Genomic DNA, 26,054 nt, shown 5'->3' with positions numbered 1-26,054 from the left:
TGGAAGCAATATCAAAAACTCACAAATGCAGTGTTGCATAAAAGCCATTATCATTATTACATGATTATTAGAGCATTACATACAAATTAAAACTATATTCTAACAGGCATTTTGCATTAAATTCTTTAGTCTCCATTCAGGTACAATTCCAAGAGTTAAATTCTAAAGGGGTCAAGATATTTCACGAGTTACAGCACTACATGTGGAGCAATACTCTCCCAAAGCCGAAGGGTCACTCTGCTGCCAATTTACTTAAGCTAATCAAGTGAATAAACAAGGTATTAATAGGGAAGGGTGTTCGGGAGGGAAAAGGTCAGTGTCGTGTCTCTTCTCAGAAGATAGAGCTTACGTGGTAACGTCACTCGGCCGCGCTCTGGTGGTATATATACAGACTGCTACAGCAAGATCAATATTACAACCATTAAACCAGGCTCAGTGGTTAACTGTGAACTCTTGTATTCCTCCGGAAACAGTGAGACTGAAGAGAAATCATGCTGGCCACCAGGACTTTGCTGTCAAAACAAACGCTGGCTGTTATTTCACGACAGCCTGCCTGCTTCGTTCACCACGGTGACCAAGGCAACTGGGGAAATACTAACGTGGCAGTGGTAAGTGAGAGAAGTAGAAGTATCAGTGTGGGCATCATTGTGCTTTGTGAGTCACATTTGGTTTGTGAATCACGATGTATTCCAGGTTTTCTCAGGATGTGGCTGGTGGGATGGGACTGATGTCCACGAGGGAGTGTAGTGAGTATATGACCCAGGACAGGAATGTTGCATTTAACTTGTCATGGTGCAGAGATGGTTAATTCACAACTCTCGTCTTCAGCACCATGTACCACCTCAGCCGCAACGGGGCTCGCTTCCAGATGTTTGCTCCAAATCAGCAGCAGATGCATGTGATCGACCACATGAAAAAGCAGCCGGCCGCTGGTGAGAACCGGTAAGCTTGTTAGGAGACACTCTCAAAAGGATCAGGCTCATCGAAGGGTCCACTGACTTAATTAACTCTGTATGTTACTCACCTGACATGACTAATTACACAAGGTAGTATTTATGATTATTTCTGCCCTTTACATAGGAACATGATGATGGAGGCGGCCCGCTTCAGTCATGGTCAGGGCATGATGCAAATGCAGGACCTGTCCAAGCTGGACGTGAACAGCTTTGATGCTATCATCTTTCCTGGGGGTCAAGGCATCATCAAGAACCTGTGAGGCATCATTAAATATGTAGTGTCAGACATAGAGGTAAAGTGCAAACTAGCACAATGGAGCACTAATATTAAATCCTCTTCTCGGCTCTTTAGATCCACTTTCACGAAGGACGGCAAAGACTGCAAGCTGCATAATGATGTGGAGAGGGTGCTGAAAGATTTCCACCGTTTACGCAAGCCCATTGGGTATGTATCATCTGATCACTATTCAGTCAACCGGTGCTGAAGGATCAATGCTGTAGAACTTCTGACCAACAGGGAGAAAGAAGTTCACAGTTTAAATTCAAACATGAGGCAAAGTTGAAGGCTCTCATTGATTAGTGCCGGACGTTAAATCAGATTACATTAGATTACATTGGACTAGATGAACGCAAGATTTAACCAATCCCTGTAATGGAATTGGGACACTGGAGCTGTAGAAAGGGAAAAAGTAAGACGTGGAAAACTGAGATTTTTAAGATGAACAGAATTTTGTCTATATTTATATTTTTTGTTAAAACTGCTGCAGACGTGGATATGAAAATACTAAATTTTTGGTTCACGTGGTCAGTGCAGTGTTTCTTAGAAACCAAGTTTAACAGTCTCACATATTCCCCCCCTAAAAACTATTATGTCAATAGTCGTGACATATACATCACCGGAATTTGCATTTGCATTTGAAATTATCAAAACTATATAGAACATTTACAAAATGTTCAGGAAAATAGACAAAAAGGGCAAATCTGAAAATGAAAAGTCTGTGCTAAATAGCTGAAATATTGTTAGGGAAGAAATTCAAATTGGAGCTTTTCTTTTCTTCAATTTACATCAGAAAGTTTGTGCGTTTTTGAACTGTGTGAAACATATATTTCTCCTGTAAGATGATGGGCCATGTGAGAGATCATGTGGTTGAAGTCTGTGTCTCTCACTGTTCCCAGCAGACACAAGAGGAAGAGCGGGTGCAGAAAAACTAGTGTTAGAGTCAGGAACATGAATGTAGTGAGACCAGGCAAACTAATCCACAGGGTGAGAGACGGACATATTGACACTGAGGAAACTCAGTTTCTACCAGTGTGATCTGGTGGAAAGTGAACGATCCTTCATCCACTATATTGGTACGTGGGACTGATGAGGGTCACAGGGTCCTGTGAGGTGACAGCCGGGGCTCAGGTGCATGGCGAGTCTAACATGTAGGTGATGCAGGATTATACAGGAATTAGAGAGTGGAGTTTGAGGCTGAGGAGGAGGAAGAGGATGAGACGGCTGTCACCATGACAACACATGGTTATTTGACCGTGACCCAGCCATCATTTAAAGGATAAAACCCCAGTAATCCCTCCCCATTACCTTTAATGCCTTTAAATAGTTGGAGCAGTTGAAATAATTTGATTAAGATGTAGAAAATGCAATGAAAAAATTATTGAGAAAAATGACAGTAATGAAAGGCTGTAAGAAGATGTGCTAAGTGGGTGCAGCTGTTTAATGTAGGATTTATGAACGACACCTTCCACTGTGGTTTTCTGTCAGTGCTGTAAATTATATTCTGAAACTAATGTTTCAAAACAAAACAAGCGTTGTATGAATTTACGATAAAAGAATTAAAGGATAAATTAATAGATAATGAATTTGTCCCTAACATCTGCTGGTGGTTGGCCACTTATCGAATTAATGCGGAAAACATTCATATTTCGAGATATTTAATGTTAATATAATATTAATATATAATCCATCTGAAAATAAGCGAGCTTGCACATGAGCTATGACCAGCTTATCAGATTAAACTGCTGCTGGTTTCCAATCATCGACATTGCTTTGATTCATCTTCATGGAGTTGGAGGAGCCAACATTTAGCTTAGATTTGATGAGCTGCCTTTTCAACATCACTGTGGTTTGTTTGCTCAGTGTTGGCGACTGATAGCACTGTGTAGGTGATGGACACCAGTGGTGGAGGAAGGTTCAGTGTCTGGAACATGCTTTAGAATTTTAAAACTACACAAAATGTTTCCTAATTTAAGGTTAACGCTCAGAGTACCTGTCATGATTGTAATCATTGGAAATTGTTGACAACAAACTGCCTCATATGCATCTTTTTCTCAGTGATAGTAGTTAAACATGTTCACACTAAGAAGACTTGATTTGTTCCCATGGATTTATGCTTGGAGAGCTTTTCTTTTTCAGGCTTTGAATCTCTCCTTTTTGATACCTGCAATGCAATTATTCTCACATCCTGATTAGACCTGCCTCTTGATCTCGACTTGATCACAGCCTTAACTCACCGTCCACTCCTGTTTCCAGACTGGCCAGCATGGCCCCTGTGCTGGCCTGCCGGGTGCTGCCCAGCATCGAGGTGACCCTGGGCTATGAGCGGGATGAAAACACCCGCTGGGGGAACTGGCCTCACACAAACATGGTGCAGGCTGTAAAGAGCATGGGTGCACGCCACAATGTCCGTGAGCCATATATATCCTTTCAAAAGTCTCAGTTTAACATATGTATTAGTTAACAGCCTCTACACAGATCTGTGTTCATTTTGTTATTATGCCTGTTGTGAAGTAACTCCTGCTTTGACCTTAACCCTTTGTTCTACGAAGCCCATGTGGATGAGAAGAACAAAGTGGTCAGCACCCCGTCGTTCATGTGGGAAACAGAGTATCACTATCACTATATATTTGATGGGATTGGAAATATGGTCAAACATGTCATGCGTATGTCGACCAAGTGAGCTGTGACGACGAGCCTGAGAAATCAATAGAAGAAGTCGGTGTTGATGTACAACATACATGACTGTACTGTGATGACTTCTTACCTGCAACAATAAAAATGCTTTAGTTAACGAGCAAATGTGTTGTTGTGTTTAATTGATGGTGTTATAGTAAAACATGCTATGTATAGTGCGTAGGCCAAATGAGTCCAGATAATATTAATAATAGTAATACAGTAAACACAATGTGCCAACCAATGTGAAAGTGACTGTGATTGAAATAAACCAGCCTGTTATGGCACTTTGACCCACATCCACTGTTGTACTTACATATGGGATTGGACAGGGGTCACATGATCATATGGTTGGAATGACGTTAAAATCAGTGGACGTTATTAAGTTCATTGTCACATGTTGCGAAAAATAAACACTATTTCTGTATGTTACATTAAGAATAAAGCAATTTATTCATTACAAACTTATCAAAATGACAAACAACCAGGTGGCAAGATATAAAAATTTGCAGTTTGTATAAAACGTCATCAGAAATGCATACTCACTCCACAGGAATATTCTCATCTGGGTTATAAATTAATCTGAAACAAACGTTGAATCTTTCCTAAATACAGCAACAAAGATATTCTTTACACCTCTGTGCGTCAGGCGACATATAAAAACAGCTTTTGTCTTTTTGCAGTAGAAAAACAAATGGTTAATGGGCACAAATTTTATAACAGACTTGTAATTCAAATACAGAATCAGAAGTCAAAATATTCACAGTGCTGCCGTCACATCACTGATGTGAATTGTAAACATTTTTGCATATCGTAACTCACCTCAGTAAATATACAGAAATACTTATCACGTGAGCAAAAATTCATTTCAAACATTTTAAATCCTCTAATCAGTTTTGTCTGACAAGCTCGTCAGCTCAACCCTTTCAGGGTCAATCATCCAGTGTACGTACGACGTTAATAAAAATAAGGCAAAAATCTTTTCCCCCTGTGTTTTTTTCCTATTTGACCGCAGGGTAAAAGTTTGACAGAATCAAGTGGAGTAAAGTTACATGTTTTCATCTGATGAAATGAAGAAGAGGAACAGCAGGGAGCATTCACATTAAGGTTCATATAAACATTTGTACATTATGAACAAATATGGGCTATGTTAGGTGATTTGGTGAATTAAGTCTTGACAGTTGAACATTACTGCAGTAAGTCAGGTATCAAGTAAGTATGAACGATTTCAGGGAACCAACAGGTCATGTCAAATAAACAAGCTCTTCTTTTAAATATAGAAAATAAATGTTTGGGGGTATTAAAGGGAGCATGAACTGATAAAAGCATTTGTAGTACACTTATCAGTTACCTAATAATGTGATCTTTAAGTACTATTAGTTAAGTACTTGTCATACACAGAGGAGGATGGTGGTGAAAATGTTGTGAGCACAGGCAACATTTTCTACCTCAAACAGATCATCAACACGAACCTACGTAATTGTCATTAGCATCATTTTATTATTAAAGGGAGGTCTTTGATGCGACTGACATTAAGATGAAATTCAGCCCTCACTATGAAGCACGCTGCTGCTTTTATAAAGCAGGGCTTCCTCAACTCTCAACAGGAAAACTGTCTTCGTAAAGTGTGAACATTTCATTCCTCAGGGGGGCGCTGTGTGCCTGATTGTCATGGTATAAAAGCAAACTCCCCCAAACAAACATGCTTCTCAGAAAAATAAATAATCCCTTCCTGGCTTCATTTTGTGGAACAAACATGTCATTGGATATAAACTGAGGCGCTGCAGTCCATCACATTTGATGCAATACAGAATATATAATGTCTGACATAACAGTGAACAACAACTATAGACAACGAATGTTCTTTCACATGAGAAAGCTCCAGCGAGGTGTGAATATCCAGGGCCTCAGTGCTGTCGTCTGTTCATTAAACTGCTATTTACGATCTGAGTTAGATGTATCTGTGAAGACAAAGGCAGAGAGCGACGCAGCGTTAAAACCAATGCACCCTTAAAAACGGGTTTAAACAGTTTTAACTATAAAGTGATCAGCTCACATTTTGACAGGTACAAATTCACTGCACATAGATGATACAACAGCAGGCAAGAAAAGGATGCAGGCAGGCGAGCAGTGACAGGTGGAAAAATATGGAAAGAGGTGAGAGGGCAGGCAGAGTAACGGACCAGGTCAAACTGCTAGAGCAGTGCGGAGTTGGAGTCAGAGTCTGAATCGTAGCCAGTGGTGAGACAGGGCTCACGGGAACAGACGGATTCCTGAGCCCGCCTGTACTCTTGGTACTCCTGGCGGAGAGCGTTGAAGCGCGCCTCGCTTAGGGAGCGGCTGAGCCGGCAGCGAGGTGGGTTGGAAACTGGCGGGCTGAGTGAGGGAGGTGGGCCTGGGGAAGGCATCGGGAAGAGGAAAATGCATGGATGGGCACGTCATGGGAAAAGCTCACAAATAATCACAGCACGAAGGCACAGGAGGAACACATGCATCATCAAGCGTTACACTCACCATGACACATGCAACATCAAAAACATCACACAAAAAATAAATAAATGATCACCTTTCTGTTGCTGGTCCTGGACGCCGCCTGCTTGATCATATCTGAGCTCGCCCTTTCCTCTCCGTGAGCTCATTTGTGACTGATCAAACCTCATGGCGTCCAGGACCTCCGAGTCCACGCAGGCATCAGCAGAGTCCCATTCATAACTTTCATCTACTGATGTGTTCCTTCTAATGAGATAGACAAAATAAAGAGGTCAGAAAACAGTCATGACAAAGAAGAAACAAAAACCACTGAACCAAACGACTAATTTGGAAACACAAATGAATCCCTCTGCCAAGGAGACACTCCAGAGTGGTGGTTGTTATTGTCCAGGTGTGGTGGCAACGTTTCACCTTTTCGCTCTCCTCTGTGGCAGATCCATCTCAGCTCTGTGCCGCTCACCCTCCTCCGTCGTCTCGGGGGAGCTGAGCAGTGTGGGAGTGATGGACAGGGAATGTTGGAAGAGACCAGCGCTGCCTCTACCACTGCTCTGACTGGCATAACTGGCCCTCCCGCCCTCCCTGATCTCAGCCTCCCCTCCCCTAGCCATCATCCTATCTGGCTGTCTGTAACTCTCTCCCTCCCTGGGCGGGAGGGGGGCATAATAAGGGGAGGGCCAGCTGATGCCTCTGGGCAGGTAGGACCTTGGAGGGCCCCTCCTGGGGTCCATAGGTCTCATGCTTTCCCCTCTGGAGCCTGGCCAGTGTTGGTACTGGGGCACAGGAATGGAGGACGGCATGGGGACATATTTAGGCTGGGAAGACCTCAGAGTCTCTTGGTAAGAAGGAGACCATCTGGAGGACTCGAGGAAAACAGTGGCTTGCCGTCTTGGATCGGAGGGTTCCAGCATTGGGGAGATTGAGGTGTTTCTAGGTGGGTACATACCAGGAGTGAGGTAGGAGGGACTAGCTAATGGTCTTTGTGTGTGATGAGGCCTCTCTAAGCTCCCTATGCTGGGCCGTCTGAGCGGGACATACTCCCTCCATGAGGGGCCAGGCCTGGGAAGGTAAGATGGACTGCGGCCCAAACTGTGGGACTTCACCCTGACATCTGGGTTTGGGAACTCGTCCCAGTAACACCTCTCGGAAATATATGTCCTTGGGCTCTCAAAATGCTCCCACCTCTGTGAGCCTAAACTGATGGATTTCTTTAGGAAAGGACGAGGCGGTCCCATGCCTGAGAGCGTCCTACAAGGGCCAACACTTAAAGATTTCCTAAGAAATGGCACAGGGGCTTGATTTATCCGGGACGCAATGTTATTAGTCCTGCTGCCCTGAGGAGCATGTCTTTGGGATTGCTCTGGTAAAGACTCACTACTGTCTACAAAACCCCAGGAATGTTTTGACACTAAATCTGCCATGCCTTTTGCCGCACTGAGCAAGGTGTGAGCTGCCCTGGATCCAGGTCTGGATTCAGGTCTGTCTGTGCTTTTATTTGCAGCCCGAATTTGTGTTTTCTCATCATAGAGCTGTTTGCTTGTTTTCTCTGGACCATGTGATGAAGGTCTCATCTCATCAGGAAATCTCACTCTGTGTGAAGAATCTCTAGTTTCAACATGGAGCGAGCGTTTATAGCCTTGTTTTCTACAAGCATCAATACCGGGCTCTGCACCCCCACCAGACTGAGTTCGTTCAAGGCAAACCTTTTGGTTTGAGCTCATTTCTTGGATTTCTTTAACATGAACCTCCCAGTTTTTAGGAACTACGTCAGGCTTTGTCAACAGAGATGTTTCTGCTTTTAATGCTGAACTTTGTCCAGCAGTGTCTGTCGATCCAGCTTCTTCCACAGGCTCATCCACGCTCATTTCGATGAAACCTGGGAGGCTCAGGTACTCGAGAATTGCACTTGTCTGCAGTGGGGGCACTTTGGGCGACGGGGCAGCAGGTTTGACATTGAAGGACTCTGACATTCTAGGCACAGAAATTTGGGACTGATCGCTCTCTACCTCTTCTACGAGGCTTAGTGTGGAAAGAGGGCTGGGACTATCAGAGAAAAGACATTTGTCACTCCTCCTGGAGCGTGTTCGGACACCCTCTCTTTCTAACTCCGAATAAAACCCAGAGCTCAACCGGCCACGAGTCTCTCTGTCTTTGGCCTTTGCCCCTACGTCCTGGTGTTCATAGGGTAATGTAGAATAACTCGAGGGACTGGAATCCCTTTTGGCTGTGTAGTCTCTAGTTCTGTCGGGCTGATTATATTGTGGTGAAGCTGAACTTTGCGGCCTCTCACTGTCGCCTATGGGACCTCTGGCAGCAGAATCCCAGGGCTGATTGCCTGCATAAGCATATGAATGCCTGAACCCTGAGGAGAAACCCCCCGCCTGCGTCCTTTCTTGTAAGCCCTGCTCAGTCATGGACTTTCTGCATATAACCAGCTCTCTCCGAGGACTCAGTGACCGGGCTCCGGTTGGTGTTTCTAAACACAAAACGGTTTTTGAGGCGACATCAGGAGAGAGCATGGGGAGGGAGGTGTTCTGGGTGACCGGGGAGGATGAGGAATCAACGATTTCCCTACATGTGCGAGGATGCTGTGACATGGGCGACGTGGTCTCTCGGGGGCTCTGTGCAGGAACGAGGTTGGTAACAGAGGTTACAGGACTGATGTCCCACTGTATGCGAGATGTAGGGAGCCGGTCCATGGGACTGCTGCTGTTCCCGAAGTAACACGCCTTCCGATAGTCAGATACCCGACTTGTCTGGCCCGAGGGCCTGTGTTTCTGTCTGATACTAACATCTTGTGGCTTCCATACTGGCTCTTCCTCTGCATCCCTCTCCGTTGTCTCTCGCTCTTCTCTTCCCCGGCTACTGCTTCTCTGATCGGCTGTATAGCTCTCTAGCTCCCTCTCCATTTTCTCTCTCTCCTTTGCCAGTTGCACACACTTATTAATGTTATCCCTCTCCAGCCCACTGTCTAGCTGTGAGACCAGGGTGCTGTTATTAGTCAGCTGACTTTCCATTGGCTGGTAGCCTGAATGGTGAGGTCTATCTTGATCTCTATCCAGGAGCTTTGTTCTATTGCCCAAACCAGAGAACAGATCTTCGTGGCCAGGCATGCGATGTCTCCTGAGAGAATCGCTGGGTTTTTTCTCGCTGCTGTCTGAATAGAAGCTGGCTCTTTCAAGTAGAGCCTCTGAGCCTTGTTCATCGTCCGAATAAAAGCAGCCCTGACGGGAGAAGTTTCTGGCCATGGCCCGTACCCTGCCAGGTGAAGAAGGAGGTCTGTTGAGCTCTGAGACGTCCACAGTGAAAGGAGGATCCTTCCTCTCCTCCTTCTCTGAGATCAGTATGCGTGACTTTGGTGAGTCCCTGAATGACGTCCGGTTGCTCCCTGAGCCACTTGCCCCACCATTCATTTGCAGGACATCCTTCTTCAAGTTTTTATTATTTAAATGACTGGAACCCTCTAGCAGTGGTTGGATAATGAAGCGTCCGTCTGGCCCCCTGGAAATAGACTCCAAAGCAGTTGGTGAGGGAGCCTGAGACCCCAAGTGACTCTCAAAAAGTGTGTAATGAGGTGGTGGAGACGGTGTGGAGAGGAGTTGTTTCCGCTGGTCATGATATTCCCCACGGCTGCCTTTATCGAAGGAGGAACGGTCAGACTGTGAAGACGAGGTAGGGAAGAAGGGAATTGGTGGACACAGCTTCAGCTTCAGGACACTGTCTGGGCTGCGAGGAGGCGAGCGAGCTCTGAGAAAGACGAACACAAGAAAAGAGCTTAATACAACTTTATAGTACTGTGGATTATCACAAAAAACAATTCAAGTTCCAATTTGTAACGCATTTATACCACACTACGCATAGTAGAGATTGTAATGACAATTTTCAGTCAAAATGTAATCAACAACATGACACCTACAATAACAATTCATTACATTACATACAACATTCAAGCTTAAATATTTATAAACAGAGCTGCAAATACAGTGAGTAATAGTGAGAAAATCACATTTTCAATGAGGTAACAAAAATGTTGAAAATATACAGGTGTATTTAAGAGAAGACTTACTCTAGAGATGAGTTCTTCCGGAAGGAAGATGGCAGATCTAAGAACAGGTGAGGAAAAGATACAAATTTCAAACAGTTGCACAGTTGAAATTATCAAATCAATATGTATTTAATAAAAACAATTTCCTTTTTCTGGACACCAATACAAACAGTTACATATCTTTTTGCATTGTGTTCTGATGTTTTACCTTTTCTTCTCTTCCTGTGACGCTGCCGTCTTCTCTGACTCATAAAGCACGCTGTCACCAAGGAGAGGATGATGGCCACAAACAGGAAGCACACTCCTCCTAACACACCAGCCAACAGGGGCTCAGGGATGACCTCCAAGAAACTGGGGCGCAGAGGGTAAATCTCCATTCCTGTAAATAGACCAGAGTCAATAATGATACTCGAATTAGCACCTCACTGCTTTGCACCTCTGCCAACCAGTCAGGCTGCAGTTTACATGCATGTCTGTCCAGACTTATAATATAGAGAATTATATCATTATAGTATAGAGAATTTAATGAAACGTTGTTTAGGGTTTTATGTAATTATTAGCACTAGATTAATAGAGTTATGGCCAAAAATGTGTTTAAAAAATATTCCCTCCACACATTCCTTAAATTTTCCTGTTCACAATAATTGGACAGACATGAAGACACGGTGACCTTGACCGTTCACCAAAATCTAATCAGTTTATCCTTGAGTTCAATAGAGTGCTTGTAACATAATTTTACAAATTCCCTCTTGGTGCTCCTGACAATCAGACAAACAAACATGTCTATGTAGAAATATGGCTGAAAACATATTGTCTCCAGCCATATCTGTTGCCAGCTAATGTTTAAAAAATATCCAATAATAAACAGTATGTATGTCAAAACTGATGTTGACTCCACATGCATATAATGCTCGTGGTTATTCTTACAAAGCCACTTACCTATGGTGGATACATTGACAGCCTCACTGGGTTCACTGAGTAATTTGTTGCTGCAAGACATCAGCCTCAAATCATAACTAGAGTCCTGAGGAGAAAGAAATATGAGAGGTTTAATTTAACTCCTCAGAATGAAAGTACGGACTAGCGTTGAACCTTTTCATTATTAATCATAACATTAGTTTGATATAAAGGTTTCAGCACTAGAGCTGTTTCATTTGCATTCAACCAGGCTTTGAAAGCAGGAAACACGGAGGGGACACTGATCGATCTTTGGAAAGTACAGATTCAAAGTAAGATGAGAACATATTATTACCCGTATCAGTCCTTGTACAAGTAGTTCGCTCTGATTGGCACTGATGTTGTTGCTGAGGATGACCCAGCGGCCCTGATCCCTGCGGACCTGTAGCACATAGCCTGTCAGTGGAGAGGATGGAGCCTCTGGAGGCGACCACTCGAGGAGGACGCCTCGTTCAGTGCAGTTGGCTGACAGGAACGTGGGAGGATCCAGGATTATGCTGACAGCCGTAGGAGGTTCTGTGGGCACAGCTGATAAGAAGACCTGATATAAGTTCATACTGATATAAAAAAACAAAAGAGTATCATTTAGAGCAAAGGAAACTGAGGGTGTAACACATGTACTTGCACAAACCTTGTGTTCGCACAGAAACAATTTCGCTAAAAGGTCCAGAGCCAAGTTTATTCTGAGGTAGAACACTGAACTGATAGCTGGTGCCAGCAAGTAGTCCGGTTACCAGAAGGTAATTTTTGGATGTGGGAACAGGCAAAGAAGCCCATTCGTGTTTCCCCCTGGATGCCTGCTTCACCCTGAAAGAAATTTAAAAATAGACTGAATCAAGACCGAAACTATAAATAACAATGAATAAATAAAAAATACAATACTACAAAATTAAAGCATATTATATGTCACTGACCACACTGTGAACTTTTGGGTGTATCCTCCATCAAAGCCAGGCACCCAGGATACGTTGGCCTGGTTCATCTCCGTGGTTACAGATACAGAGAATACAAGATGAGGGCTGGTGCCTGAGGAACAGAAAAAACATGTTTGTAAGTTTGAACTGTTGACAATGCACATGAATACCTTCAGGTTAAGGGTCATAAATCAACAAAAAAGTTGTAGAACTTAGGTCAGACCACTCACCCAGCACCATGACCACAGTGCCTGCACTGACAGTCGCTACGCGGTTAGTGACCAGGCACTCCCAGCCCCCCTGGTGATCTTTACTGAGGGGCTGCAGCAGGAGGGAGCCATTGGCCAACACACTGAATGGAGATCGAGGGGTTGGGCCAATCTATCAGGAAAGACCACCACCAGTTAAATAATGAATAAGTAAGATGTTTCTCTGGAGGACACTAGAGTTGGAAATCTCCTCCTGTACCTTGCTCCATGTTATGTTTGGAGTGGGGTCTCCATTGGCGTCACAAGGGATGATCAACTCTCTGCCCACCTCCTGGACATACTCAGGTTGAGGAGGCAGTCGAAGCGATGGGGGGTCCTGAAGGAGGGAGGGGGCCTTGTTATATCTGTGCACTGATACTTCTTGTCAACCTAAGACAGAGACAAGAAGTCGAGCCTTACCTTTAGAATGACTTGTGTGGGTTCAGACTGGCCCATGGTGCCATAACTGTTATAGGCAGTGCAGGCATACATGCCAACAGCATTATCGTTGGCTGTTGCTATGAAAACGGAGCCCTCTGCGTTTACCATCCAACCTGGGAACTGGAGGAAAAAGGAGATAAAGATACACACAGTGACTCCAAGACATCCAGGCATTTCCCCTCTGGGATGGTTTTATTTCTACGGCACATAACTCACGTTGTCAAGATTTAAATAGTTTCCATCTTTGGTCCAGTTGACATACAGCACAGGTGGATCAGCCTGGACAGGACAGACAATGACCCCCTCCATGCCCGCAGGTAAGTATGTTTCCCGGGACATTCGGCCAACACGTGCAGGGTCTGGGGTAACGGAAGAAATGTTAATCACAAGATGGAAATACAAATATTTTATTTCAGGGCATGCTGGGAAATGCTCCCACCTAAGCAACCTCAACTTGCAGGGTTAAAGAAAATTGGTGTGTAATAGATTTAACCCTTACGTTTCACTTTCAGATGTGCAGAAGCAGAGGGTGGGGTCAGTATCCCATTAGTTGGGGTACAGGTGTAGTTGCCAGCATCTTCTGGGATGAGATTAGGGATGAGAAGAGTTCCATCCACCAAAATCTTCACTCTGGATTTAAGGGACCTAAAGTCAAAAGAGGGAATATCTATTGTTAAAAATGTATCATCAGAGCTTTACTTTGGTAGATCTTAATCTGAACGGCAAGATCCTTATCTCGGGGGTTACAATGTGCTCATCACCACACGATTTAATAGTCTTATAAATAATCTAATTAGAATTGATTGCATTAGCAGCATGCTTTGGAAATACATCTACTTATTCCATTGTGCCTGGCACAAGTTTAGCAGCACCAAGTCAGAAGATCTCCCTTTAAAAACAGCTCTTTGTGTTCCATTGAAGTAAATGTGTCTCACTATGTTTTACATCAGACAGAAGAACGATGTGTGAAATATCTTCTGCTCATGATACCGATATCTTAAACTTGGACTCACTCAATATGGTAAACGTTCTGTCCGTGTTTCAACCACTCATAGGTGAGATTGGAAGGGTAGGCATCAGCCTGGCACTGCAGAACTCCATCCTGGGACATGTTGAGAGTGGTGTCCTCTGGGGAGATGATGATGATTGGAGGACCTTTTTGGCAAAGGAAAAAAAAAAAAAAACACGGATGTAAATAGTATTCCTGTCTATAGAGATATAGTCAGTAATGACCAAGATGAGTAGAAATATAATTGTTGAGTCTTGTTTTAAATTGCAAGGCAGGTAATAGACTGTAGGTGGCAGTATAGACTGAGTAATCATCTGAGTAATTATTTTAACTGTAGCGGGATCAGAAACCCTTAAAGCAGACAGAGATGAGAAGACGGGTTCATCTATCTGAAATAACTTGTTCCTGGAAAATATGTGTGTTTGATGTTATTTTCAAAAACCCAGGAGCTGTGTTTTGTTACCTGAACATCACAGTACATGTTTAAACATGAAATAACCCAGGATTCTTTCTCTCCCCGATGATTGACACTTCATCACTGACCTTTGACCTGCAGCTGCAAAGAGTGGGTCAGGTTCCCCTCTGAGTTGGACACGTGACACTTGTACACTCCTGAGATATTTCTTGTGACAGAGGCCAAAGACAAGGTACCATTGAGCACCTAAAACAGGGGGGGGGGGGGGGTAAGGAGGAAGAGGATCAAAGAAGAAGAGAAAAGTTAGAGGAAGATTATGGAGCAGTCATGGAGAGAACAACGAAGCAGTTTTCTTTAAAGGTGCATCAAAGCTACTGCTGCTACAGGAAATGCTAATTAAAAAGAATTTAGTTAAACACAGCAAATGCCATCTGTTGTTCCTCCTCACTTTTATTTTTTCATGTTTCTCAATTGGGCTCTCGTCTTTGTGCCAGACAACAGTTGGCCGAGGGTTGCCATGGGCTCCACAGCTGAGAGTCAGCGAATCTCCGAGCAGAACCTCAACAAAAGTTGGCGGTTTCTTGATAAACACAGGTGGAGCTAGAACAAAGAAAGAAAAGATGGAATAGTTATTTTTATTTACATGACATGAAAGACAGACACTAACACTAACTTGATTTTGAGCTCTCAATGCATAAATTAACAATAGAGCCCAACTAAATCAGCTTATATGAGCCTTTCACAGAGATATCTGTATCTGCGTTTATGTTATCCTATATCCACCAATATGATTCAAACATTTTACAAACATGCATCCATGTGTACATTGTTTTAAAATGATGTTTATTGTCTTGATTCAACTTATACACATTTCGATGTATCTGCTTTCCTTTTATTTATGTTATTTATGAAAAAGTTAATGGTTAAACTCTAAAATATCAACCCTCAGTGGCATTTCTTTGTCATAAAGGTTTGATAATGACATTGCCATTTTTTAAAAATATATATATCAGCCAAATATATCCGTATTTGACATTTTTTTATATTTATTAAGAGTATTGGAAATTTTTTACTCCCCATTATTGAAATTCACACCATTCAAGCTCTAATCCCCAGTCAACCACATCATTGCCAAATTGGACAATATCTCAATAAATTATACAATTTCCTGACATTTGGTAAGCAGATTAAGATCAAGTCAGTCTATATCAATATATCTGGAAGTTGACACTTATTTCAGAATGTGGCATTTTTGAGGATCAGAAATGAAAAATGGAATAAACCTGAGGAACCACCAAACCTCAGCAAATGATATGTCATTGTGAGAGTAGAACACAGACCCAACACTGCCATGGTTGGTGTTTTATCTCCAGTGAGACCACCCATGATAAAAATACTGTATATGCAATCATTGAATTGGAGAAAGCTTAGAACTAAATATGTCCTCCCTGTCTATGCGCCAGGTTCAAGTTGGGGGTTGAGATTACTGGGTATATTCTTCTCATTTATTGTGATGAAATCCAATACATGCACTGATGTAATGCAACCTGATGCAACACATGTAGGCCTTTCAGTCACTGTAGTTCAATTATATCATATCCCTGCTTTATACTCTATATAACTCTGTTGTGGCTTGACCAGTGTGTGTGTGTGTTTGTGTGTGTGTGTGTGTGTGTGTGTGTGTGTATGTGTGTGAGAGAGAGCGAGAGACAGAGCTATTGACATTAATCTTTAGCTCACACAAGCAGCATTTACATTGTCCTGCTCCTGATATTCTTAAAACCAACTTATTCATCATCCAGGCTCTGCACAGACAGAGACAGGATGATGACCTCACACAGAACCTCCTCATACACTGCAATGACATTCAGCGTGCCAGGGCCTACAGAATGGCAGCCAACCCCATGCTTTGGCTGTTCTAAAAAAGGGGACAGTGCCAGTGATGACCAGCGAAAGGAGCAGCTCCTACGTCTCTCCCAAAACCCTGTAGTGCTGCACCTGTGATGGAGAGGAAGGTCCATGTGCCATTTCGAAAGTCGTCTGTCTTGCTGTCCAGGAGTAGGATGCGGCATTCGAACCAGCCCTCGTCCTCAAGGGTCAGCCGTTCCACCAGCAGAGAGGCACCCCGGGTCAGAGACACGCGACCTGTGGGTGGAAGGGGTGAGGGTGGGAGGGCCAAAAGGGGGAAAGGCCGGAGAGAGAGAGAGAGAGAGAGAGAGAGAGAGAGAGAGACAGAGAGAGAGAGAGAGAGAGAGAGAGACAGAGAGAGAGAGAGTCAGCACACAGACACACACAGCCAGACAGGCAGAGTCAGCACATGCAGGAAGAGGGCTTACCACGCAGCGGACACAAGCATCCACTGTCACAAAAGGCCACAGTCAAAGTCATGGACCTAAAGCTTGCAGACCCCTCCACACAGTGTGAACATCGATTGGAGCTCTAATGTTTGTAGCTAATAGCCAGTCACATAATTCAGATTCATGAAAATAATAGAGGTGGCGGACAGATGATGCAGTTCAGAGGAGGAGACGTCAGTGGCTGTAAGTTGCGGTGAAAGTACGCATGAATCACTCGAGTGATGATCGTAATGATATGCGAGATTACTGTTGAAGATGGTGTCCTGTCATTTCGGGTTTGGGTGGTGGTGGAGTGGAAAGCTAGACTGTGCATGCCAGGAATTCCTGAACGCGGCTTTATTTAATCACCAAAATAGGACAAAAATATGTTTTGAGTCTGTTTCCTTCTTTTTATTTTCTACAGAGATTTCTACAACACTTATATAATGAGATCTGTCCCCTGTTTTTGTTTATCAATGAGAGGTAATTGGGCAGAGATAAACAATAATTCATGAGACCATCTCAGACATATCTGCCAATTTGATAATGCCTAAATTACTACTCAAGATGGACCATGTGTGTGACACACATCAGTTTACCAGGCAACATTTCATGTTCATTCACATTTGTTTCAGAGGGATTTAAAGACAGACTCTGTTCTTCTATACTCTGAACAAAACTCCTGTGACATCGGTGATAGGATTTTTCAGGTGACTTTTTGATGGTGAAGAAAACGTAAATGAACGTTTCAAATATAAAACAAATTGATAAACAATGTGTGTCGTGGCAGATGCATGCTCAGAACTGGTGTGTGAACCCCCTCCAGCATACAGACGCACGATCACACACGTTTCCCTATCACACACACCTATATCCCCCCTCCTCCTCCTCCCCCTCCTCCTCCTCCTCTCTGTACTTCTTACAACTCCTTGTCAAGCTTTGAAACTTGATCTGTTGGTTGCCTGGTGACTACAGCCCGGTACTTTTCATGGTACTGAAGTTACAACCCCCCCTCTCCTTTTATTCTGTTTCTCAATGACCCCCCCCCCCCCTTCAATCTCAGAGCTTTAAACGACAGGAAGATGTGTGCAGGGGTGGGGGGAAACACACACATTGCTCATACCAGGACCTGGCAAAAGCAGTTTGAAAGTAAACAGAGAAATTAGAAGTTTCCGGTATCCAGTCATTCTCGCTGCCAACAAGTTGCAAAGAGTTTTTAAAAAAAGTAAAGCTGCAAATAGAGAAAACCCCTCTTCAGTAAATTTTTAGGTTGAGCACAGAACATCGATTCCAGAATTTATATTTTGTATATAACACAAGATAATTCTTGAATGCGCTGCAACCTCGAAGCAACAATATCACAAGAAACACAATATGCTCACTATTCACACGGTTTCCCTCCAGACGGCTGTGACGGGAGCAGAGCCTGGGAGCTAGGCAATTCATACAACTCTATACATGCCCCTAAGACAGGGTGAAACACACACTGAGAGTAAAGGCAGACATCAATAGCTAACAATTAACCCTGCATTCCTGACTGGGGCTGTTGCTGTGTGTAATAGTTAGGCTTAATGATTGACTGACCTACAAGACAGAGCAGAGTTTGATGGGCGGTGCTCACTTAGAGTCTCCATAAAACGAATGCCACTGATTTCAGGTCAGCATCTTTCAAACTAGTGGGTAGGGCTCGGAGAGAGGAAACGTGCAGACGGATGATAACAGGTATGGTGATAACTATAGGCCTTTTCCTTTTATCTCGCTGTGAGGGATCCTCCCTGAGGCGTCCGTTTCCTATGCAACCTTTTCCCATCCTATGCGGAATTCCCTGCCCACTGGCAGACTCAGAGGGAAAACACTGTCATGTGCAAAATCACACAAACCCTCTTTAACACACCTAATCCTCACGCGGCTAAATATTATGGTATGCTTAAAGATCACAGTGGCTAATAGCACCTCTTATAATATTTTATAACATGAATAAGGCACAGTGTGTGAAAATCCCACCGACTGACCGTGTGGCACTGGTCTCGTGGGTTCAGAACCATGTGGGTGTGCACACATGTTGATTTTCAAAACTTGTGCCCTGCCCCCTGGGTCTCAATGAGGGCAATTCGGTTTTTTCGCTGTCAAAACACTTAACCCTTTCCCGAAGCCTGCCTCTTGTCCATCACTACAAAGAGACTTCAGCCCCCACTATTCTCATTCTCCGAGGTAACCATAGTGATGCGACCAAGAAAAGCCCGGGCTACAGGTTTAGGTTTGAATTCAGTTGCTGCAGAGACGCGGAGCGGTCAAACATGGTCAGGGGCGGGTCGATTACAAGGGGGAGGGGTGGGTTTCTTCTGTCACATATTTGAAAAATTCGAAGAAGGGGAAAAACATAAAAAACAGCCTCAGTGTCGTATCCACAGCACATGAGGCAGCGGAGGGAGAGAGAGATGAATGAGAGGCAGAGAAAGAGGGGACTTTGTTTTCCTTTCAGCCTGCGGACGGACAAAAGGCCGACGCTGGGTGACAAATGTTGCTTTATTTAAATTTGAATGTCGCATCCCTGGCCTGGAAATGGCCTCAAATATAGCACTAGGCAGGTGCTCTGCCCTGAAAGATTGTTCACTAAAAAGGTTGTTTTCCTCTCTGATGCCCTGATGCACAGATACAATGAAGATATGCTGGAATAATTGAGCACGAGTTGAAAAACCTGTTTCTCAGACCAAGAGGAACTGAATGAGAGGTTACTGAGAGGTTACTTGTATTGTGTGCATCGATAATCCACTGACAACAAATGAGAGGTTGACCTTTCTGACCTCTGAGCCTCGTAACTCCCCACCAGACGCATTCATCACTCCCCTTGGTGCTACATTAGCACAATGTCCACGAGTCCTCCTCTAGAGACAAACATTATTAGTTTCTAAGGCGAATAGAGGATGGCTGAAACAATAGCTGCGGCTCCTTTCTCGCGTCCGCCCTCCTACTCCTCCTCACAGTTTTTTCTCCAGGAGCTATCACATGACAGCTCCAGTCTACCTTAAAACGAGCCCCTTGTTTCCTACAGGTCAAGCTGGTGCAGCCAAGGGTAGCAAATGGAAACGCTAATCCATCAGAGCTGTGTGAACCCTCTTCATTTTAGAGAGAGTCAGGTTCTCGCCCAGAGGGTGGCAGGTTAGGAATAACTCAGTTTTAGAGCCGTGCCACTGGCCCGGAGCTGGTCTCGTCTCACGCTTTCTGATCTTCAATGCTTTTTTTTTTACAGACAAAATTGATGTGGCTTCTCTGCAAGTGAAACCGCTGCAAGTGAAACCACCGCAATGCAACCGAGCTGAGGACACCACACCACATACATTTTATAATGTAGATCATTTTTTTTATCTTGTAGTACAGTATGTGGTGTATTTGTATTTATTTGTGATGCTACTAAAGCTGCCGCACAAGGCTTTTGTCCTTGCAGTCAACATGTGATTTTTGCATGCAGGCTTCCCACTGGTAAATACTGACACAGTAATACATGGGGTAAAGTGAATTGCATGTGATACAATAGCAGGGGAAACAGTGGAGGAAGAAAGATTATTCTGTTTGGAGAAGCATCAGCACTGCTTTTCTTTGTCCATCATTATGTGCATAAGAGAGCCAGGCAGCGGTGCATTGTGGGATGTGTTTTGATTTGAATACAATCATAAGTCTGGGACCGGCCCCCTTCCTCTGACAGCTCACCCCTCCCACTCCCCCATATTTCTCTCTTCAATCCTCCTGTCTCCCTAATCAGTTTAACCCTCTTATGAATAGCTCTTTGTCGTGAGATAGATTACAGTTAACTCTGTCCCTCTCGCTCTGTCCGGCACAACCCCTGCACCAGCAAACACACACACCTCACGTGCCAGATTTCACCACAGCGGCAACTTAAGTGACTGCAGGAATTAGCCCTTATACGTGATCGCAATCGCAAATCAAAAGTATTAATTTTAATATTCTGTGAAGTGAGGTTACACTACAGCTGTTCTTAGACATGCATTGAACTCTGGGCATTTTGCAACAAATGAGTCAGTTGCTCCCAACATTTTCTGGATACTTCCCTGCCAGCCCCCTAGAATGCAGCCGGAAAATGTCGAGAAAAATTGCAGCAAACGAGTGGGTGTGTGACGGACACTAGAAGAAAGAAACTATATAAATATAATATTTAGGATGGAAAAGATGTCCCATATGTGTAGAAGACATTAAAGATGTCAACTTGGAAAGCTACTGAGATTCGAGAGCTTTTGGTGATACAGGCCGACGCCTGTGTCGATGAGCTGTAAACAAAAGCATATGATTTCCACAGCAGAAATTATACTTCATGTCCTGCTTCTTGCCAGGCGCCATCCCAACAACAGGAGCATTCAGGCTGACCTTGACAATCTCCTGCTACGTTTCTTAAAATAAGCTCCAGAAAATAAGTGAAATACAGTGATACATTTAGTGACAAGTAAAATCTGTGTTTGAAGTGTTTCCCAGAACAGAACTCTGGCTTTGTTTTCTTGTCATAACAGTGACATTAATAACTGTCAGTTGCCTGAGGGTTTCCTTGATTGAACTGACCATTAGGAAAAATGTGCCTGTAAGAATAACACACATCATAAGAAATGATCAAACTTTGTCAAAATATTGTTGGAAAAGTTGCAAGAAATGAAGCAGAGTTTTTCTAAACTCTTCACTCACAGAAACTAATCTTAAAACAGTGGATTACGTCAGCTACTGTTCACACAGACCACACAAGGACTACACCTCCACAGTAGAGCAGAATTTAATATGAGACACTGACTCATGCTCTTTAAATGAAATCTGGCCAGCGACACACCTACGGCATGAGGTAACAGGGGCCTTTTGTAAAAACTTGCTGGCTAACATGAAATTCCCAAGCTGCAGCCAGCTATTCTTCTTTCATTGGCTCATTGTTTGCTGCTGCACATCACTCTGGTCCAGTTGGAGCAGAAAAACTGGTTGGAGATCATAAAGTGAGTTTCACCTTACAACCACTGGAGTCACCAAATAGACTCATGTTTGCCAAAGCGTAGCTGTTAATTCCACTTTAAGCTCCCGAAAGGGAAGTTCGTGTGCAATGGGAGATTTAAGTCTGTGTGTGTGAGTGTGTACGTGACTTGTTCATGTGAGAGACGAATGCAGCCCTTAACTTCTCCAGTGTTCAGAGGTCACACTGAGAGCGCGATGGAGGCCTGCTGAGATCTAGGGGTTTTGCCCATTGTCGTTCTAACCTCAGGTCGGAGTCCCCTTCTCACAGTCTCTGCTGATTTACTTCAGCACACAGGAGACATTTGATCTAGCTCTGCAACAGTAAACCATCCTGACACTGCTAGACTTCAACATATTGTCTCAACAAATACACCTCAAACAGACTATAATAGTATGTCAGTCAGAAATTATTCGTCTGTTTCCTCTTTGTTGTGAGTTGACTAATGTTCGGCCCTGCAGGGCATGCTGGATGTGAGAGCGGAGAGGAAGAGGGATGAGGGGCACTAATTCCTTCCTGATTCACTTCACATAGACAAGAGAAAGCTCTCTGAGAGCGAGACATGCTGGTGTCTAACAGGTTCAACAGAAGGACGCCGCTCTGTAGTTCTGACACTCCTCAAAAACAAAACACAATCTCCAGCACACCTGATATCATATCAAAACATTATTTGTTTAATGGACTGAAATAGTCATCCAAGATATCGCCTGTTTCTTTTCTTTCATGTCAGCTTCTAAAAGTAGCAGACAGCATCAGTGTGTTTGAGACAAAGCAGCAGACCAATGGCAGACAGCATTTTGGAGTGCTTTTTATAGGTTTTTTTAATCTACCTAAATGGGAATCCACAAAAGGAAGAGCAGGACAGACTTTGAATTAATATTACATATTCATGTCGACACCCTACTTAGCTTTATTGGAAGCAGCTATTACGCTGTAAATCCACCCCAACAGTGAACCCTACAAGTCGCTGCAAATACCCATAATTCATTTCCTTTTAACTGTTTCTTGATCTTAAACCTTGAAATGTGTATTCATCTCTGCTCTCTTGTTCCGTTTTAAGACAAGCCAAGACAAATATCTGAAAATGGCTGCCTACTTGATTGTCATGTGGGTTAAATCTGAAATCCCCCAACCTTTTAATTTGAGGGTAGAATACATTAGACCCACAGCGCTGACACGCTTCACATGCTGCCATCTGCCTCCAGTGGGAGGGGAGATATGAGGATCTGAGGCAGACAGGGGTAAAGCCCACACCAGACAAGTACACATAAGGAAAATGGATATGGTTTTTCCATATCCATTTTCCTTATGTCGAGGTGGGGACATCCCGAGCAATCTTCTACTCTGCTACATCCCTGCAATGTTGTTTACTTCATTATAACTGCCTATACATCAGATGACTGCCCCGAAACAATGACACGGTTAATGGCCTACAAGGATTTAACATGCCAAACACATGTAGCCCAACTGTGGAGGCAGTCTGTTTGTGGTTCAGCCCCTGTAATCCTTAAATGTGGTTCCTGAGTTATCATGACACTGCAATCATGTTTCGGAATAAATATCTTTCGTTCTCTGTGGGATCTCCGGTTAAAAAAAGTTCTAATGCGACAAATGTAGGGGGTGTGGTTTACGGATGGTTCCCTGTATATTTCAGTGACCTAGTTGGGACAGTATGGGATTTTGGGTGTCCCAGTAGCCAGTAGCCCTGTTAGCTTTGGCAAAGCAAGGCGAGGTTGTGATACCCCTCTTTGTCTTTTGTCCTCTGGTAGACAATGACAGGATTATAGGGCTCCAGCAAGAAAACTCCCATTATTCCCAATGCTTCATCCATCCTCCTTCCAGCACAACAATCTCCTCTTACTGGGTCACCCCTCAGCATACTAATAAAACACTGTCATCAGACCCCCAGGCCCCCACCTAGACTCCTAATCCCCCCATGGACAGCGTTACTGGTACCCCACTTCTTCTTGCTCAGCTACCCCACCCCCTTTTCACTGCCTCCATTAAAGCGGATGCATTCTTGCTATTGCCCTTCTCCCCCGCAGCACTAGAAACAGTGCAACTGCAGTCTAGAAGCAAACAGACTGAAAACAGGGATTGGGGGTTTGGGTCCCTGAGCCAGGTCTTTACAAATACAATGTATGTATCCTCCTCATATCTATCTTTGCCCACACAAGACAGATGCTTGTAACCCAAAGTGAAAGAGAATTGCTGCCACATGTACTCACCCAGTCATCAAAATCTACTGAACTATAATTACATAAATCAGTCAATTGGCAGTCAGCCTTTGGAATGCTTTCAGAAACGCGCTGGTATGATACTGGTATTTCAAAGCCTGCTTTTGGGTTTATGTGCCATCAGACTGCTAAAGCAATCGAAAAAAGGATTCAGCCAAAAAAAAAGGGTCCAACAGGTTTTCTGCCTACTACTTCTACTCTGTCCACACGAGCATTTTGGCTCTGTATCAGTTTTAAACCCCATCCATACTAACACGCCTGAAATCATGTGACCACTCACCTACACTGGGCATGTGCAAGCCGGTGTTAACAGGAATTGCTCTAATAGTAGCTCGTCTCCTGTGTATCATTGTAAAATGCAGACTTTCACTGCACAACAGCTGTTAGCAAAGACAACAGAGTCAACAACACTTGTAATTGATTAACCATGTTGCTTTCTACACTGTTAGCCGAGGCAAATGCTGGTTGTTTTCTTCTGGAAGGGGGTCATGTTATAAGAGCCTGACAAATTGCCAGTTACGTCAGGACTGAAAAGACCCAATCAGCAAGCGGTTGTGAGTTTCTACATCATTGTTTCAAAATGTCTCAGTTTATGCCCGTCCAGACTAAAACGCTTTCAAAGTAAAATGGGGCCAGCAGCGTTTCCAAATTTCTCAGTTTTAGCTACTGTAAAACTCTGCGCATCTGTAACAGAGTTTATGCATTTTCAAATGAGTCATATGGGTGTAGCCTTAAAGGGAATGCACTTCTAGTCAACTAAAATCGGTTTTCTTTCAGCAGATGTGTTACTGAAAACATCTGTATAATGCTTACCCTTATAGTTTGGATGAACACGAGGCGCATACACTCCAAATTTGATGAGGATGGGAACGCTGTAACCAAGGCGCACCCACTCCACCACATGTAGAGGGAAGAGGTTTGGGCTGGTGTCTTCTTTGGATGTTGGAGTGAGATTGCAGGCCAGCTCTGCAGAGCCCCCCACCCTGGCACGAACCAACGACGACACACCTTGAGACACACCTGTGTAGACAACAGCATAACAGCAAGATAAAGTTTGAGAGTCACTGTAGAAATTTGCTAAAACAGAGAAGTTAATAACCAGTACGCATGTGAGAAAAACACATAAATCAAGTTCTATAAGGCGTTGCGGAATATCAGCCTTTTAAAAAGAGTTTCGGCTGCAAGAGAAACCTCTCTGGAATTTTGGGGTTATTGATTCCTGTGAAAATTGTTCTCTTTGCTGGGAATAGTTCAGAAATGTTAGCAGTAATATCTTTGGGGTGAGAGGAGGGAGCTTGACCACAAAGGCAGCGAGAGATCAAGACAGAAATGTTGGCGGGAAACTAACAGAGAAAGAAGCAGCAATGGATCCATGAATGCTTTGTTGAACTGGAAAAGCCACACAGCCACACACTATGACTTCCACAGAGAGTTGCCTGTTAAACGCTGGGCCATCAGAGGGCGTGTAAAACAATCATTTGCCATTTGGTGACAAGAACATGGAGCTGCAAAGCCTGCAAACACACGGCAATCCCATTAGTGACACCTGGAGCAGCCTCTCCTCTCCTTCGCTGCCATGTGCTCACGTGGGTGTGAGCACAACTGGGTGCCAGTGTTTGCTCTGCTACTCATCTGGCCTGGTGATTACTTTAATCTCAGATGGGGGGGGGGCTGATACTCTGATGCAGGACAGCAGGATGCTCAGTGCTCTCTCCAGCCGACCTCCCACCACCCCCTGGGGTCCACACATGGTCTGCGGACCAGCACAATCAATCCCACCACCCCCCCCCCTCACAAACACATGCACGCACACACAGACGCGTGCCTGGGGTTGGGGGTAGCATAAATCCTGGATTGATCTAAATCCACACCCAGATATTATTTAAGTTGGATTTTGGCCCCATTCTCCGATGCCCACTCATGTGCTGAAACCCCTCCTCTTTACTTTCACCAATGTAAGGCAATGGGAGCTGGGCCAAATTCATTATGACTGTACATAGGCAGCTAAACAGCGACATATGCCAACTGCTTTGCAATGCTTGACCATAACAAGGGAC

At 43.9% G+C, this 26,054-nt stretch overlaps 2 protein-coding genes across 4 annotated transcripts in view; one reads left to right on the top strand and one right to left on the bottom strand.

Annotated features, from left to right (window-relative positions):
- The first annotated feature begins 318 nt into the window (after window positions 1–318).
- Window positions 319–4,018, top strand: es1 (ES1 protein, mitochondrial). Its single transcript, XM_034595086.1, has 7 exons — window positions 319–608; window positions 694–746; window positions 829–942; window positions 1,081–1,212; window positions 1,309–1,401; window positions 3,490–3,655; window positions 3,782–4,018. Exons 1-7 carry the CDS (start codon window positions 492–494, stop codon window positions 3,914–3,916), a joined length of 810 nt encoding a protein of 269 aa, XP_034450977.1. The 5' UTR covers window positions 319–491; the 3' UTR covers window positions 3,917–4,018.
- A 320-nt stretch (window positions 4,019–4,338) lies between these two features.
- Window positions 4,339–26,054, bottom strand: part of igsf9b (immunoglobulin superfamily, member 9b) — a 28,850-nt gene continuing 7,134 nt past the window's right edge. The window contains exons 3-24 of one of the 3 annotated variants that reach the window (XM_034595083.1): window positions 24,811–25,017; window positions 16,424–16,570; window positions 14,874–15,025; window positions 14,554–14,671; window positions 14,015–14,156; window positions 13,501–13,646; window positions 13,218–13,360; window positions 12,981–13,121; window positions 12,781–12,897; window positions 12,543–12,693; window positions 12,313–12,424; window positions 12,030–12,205; window positions 11,694–11,926; window positions 11,381–11,465; window positions 10,650–10,820; window positions 10,463–10,499; window positions 9,498–10,143; window positions 8,120–9,452; window positions 6,811–8,077; window positions 6,476–6,645; window positions 6,093–6,304; window positions 4,339–5,870 (exon numbers count right to left, since the gene is read on the bottom strand). In XM_034595083.1, the coding sequence (XP_034450974.1) occupies window positions 6,105–6,304; window positions 6,476–6,645; window positions 6,811–8,077; window positions 8,120–9,452; window positions 9,498–10,143; window positions 10,463–10,499; window positions 10,650–10,820; window positions 11,381–11,465; window positions 11,694–11,926; window positions 12,030–12,205; window positions 12,313–12,424; window positions 12,543–12,693; window positions 12,781–12,897; window positions 12,981–13,121; window positions 13,218–13,360; window positions 13,501–13,646; window positions 14,015–14,156; window positions 14,554–14,671; window positions 14,874–15,025; window positions 16,424–16,570; window positions 24,811–25,017 (5,894 nt within the window). In that variant the 3' untranslated portion in view covers window positions 4,339–5,870; window positions 6,093–6,104. Of the gene's footprint in view, window positions 5,871–6,092; window positions 6,305–6,475; window positions 6,646–6,810; window positions 8,078–8,119; window positions 10,144–10,462; window positions 10,500–10,649; window positions 10,821–11,380; window positions 11,466–11,693; window positions 11,927–12,029; window positions 12,206–12,312; window positions 12,425–12,542; window positions 12,694–12,780; window positions 12,898–12,980; window positions 13,122–13,217; window positions 13,361–13,500; window positions 13,647–14,014; window positions 14,157–14,553; window positions 14,672–14,873; window positions 15,026–16,423; window positions 16,571–24,810; window positions 25,018–26,054 lie in introns of all 3 variants that reach the window. The other 2 variants (XM_034595081.1, XM_034595084.1) reach the window with 2 other exon arrangements.

This window comes from Hippoglossus hippoglossus, chromosome 9 (assembly GCF_009819705.1).
Source record: "Hippoglossus hippoglossus isolate fHipHip1 chromosome 9, fHipHip1.pri, whole genome shotgun sequence".
NCBI classification, from domain to species: Eukaryota; Metazoa; Chordata; class Actinopteri; order Pleuronectiformes; family Pleuronectidae; genus Hippoglossus; species Hippoglossus hippoglossus.
The sequence above is the reverse complement of the archived record's forward strand: the minus strand, read 5'-3'. Positions and strand labels throughout refer to the sequence as shown.

Bases quoted from the DNA above. Each gene is read 5' to 3' on its own strand.
- es1 (XM_034595086.1), top strand. From the start codon at position 492: ATGCTGGCCACCAGGACTTTGCTGTCAAAACAAACGCTGGCTGTTATT. The intron at 747-828 runs GTGAGTATATGA...TCTCGTCTTCAG, and splicing joins GATGTCCACGAGGGAGTGTA to CACCATGTACCACCTCAGCC. The intron at 943-1,080 runs GTAAGCTTGTTA...CCCTTTACATAG, and splicing joins CCGGCCGCTGGTGAGAACCG to GAACATGATGATGGAGGCGG.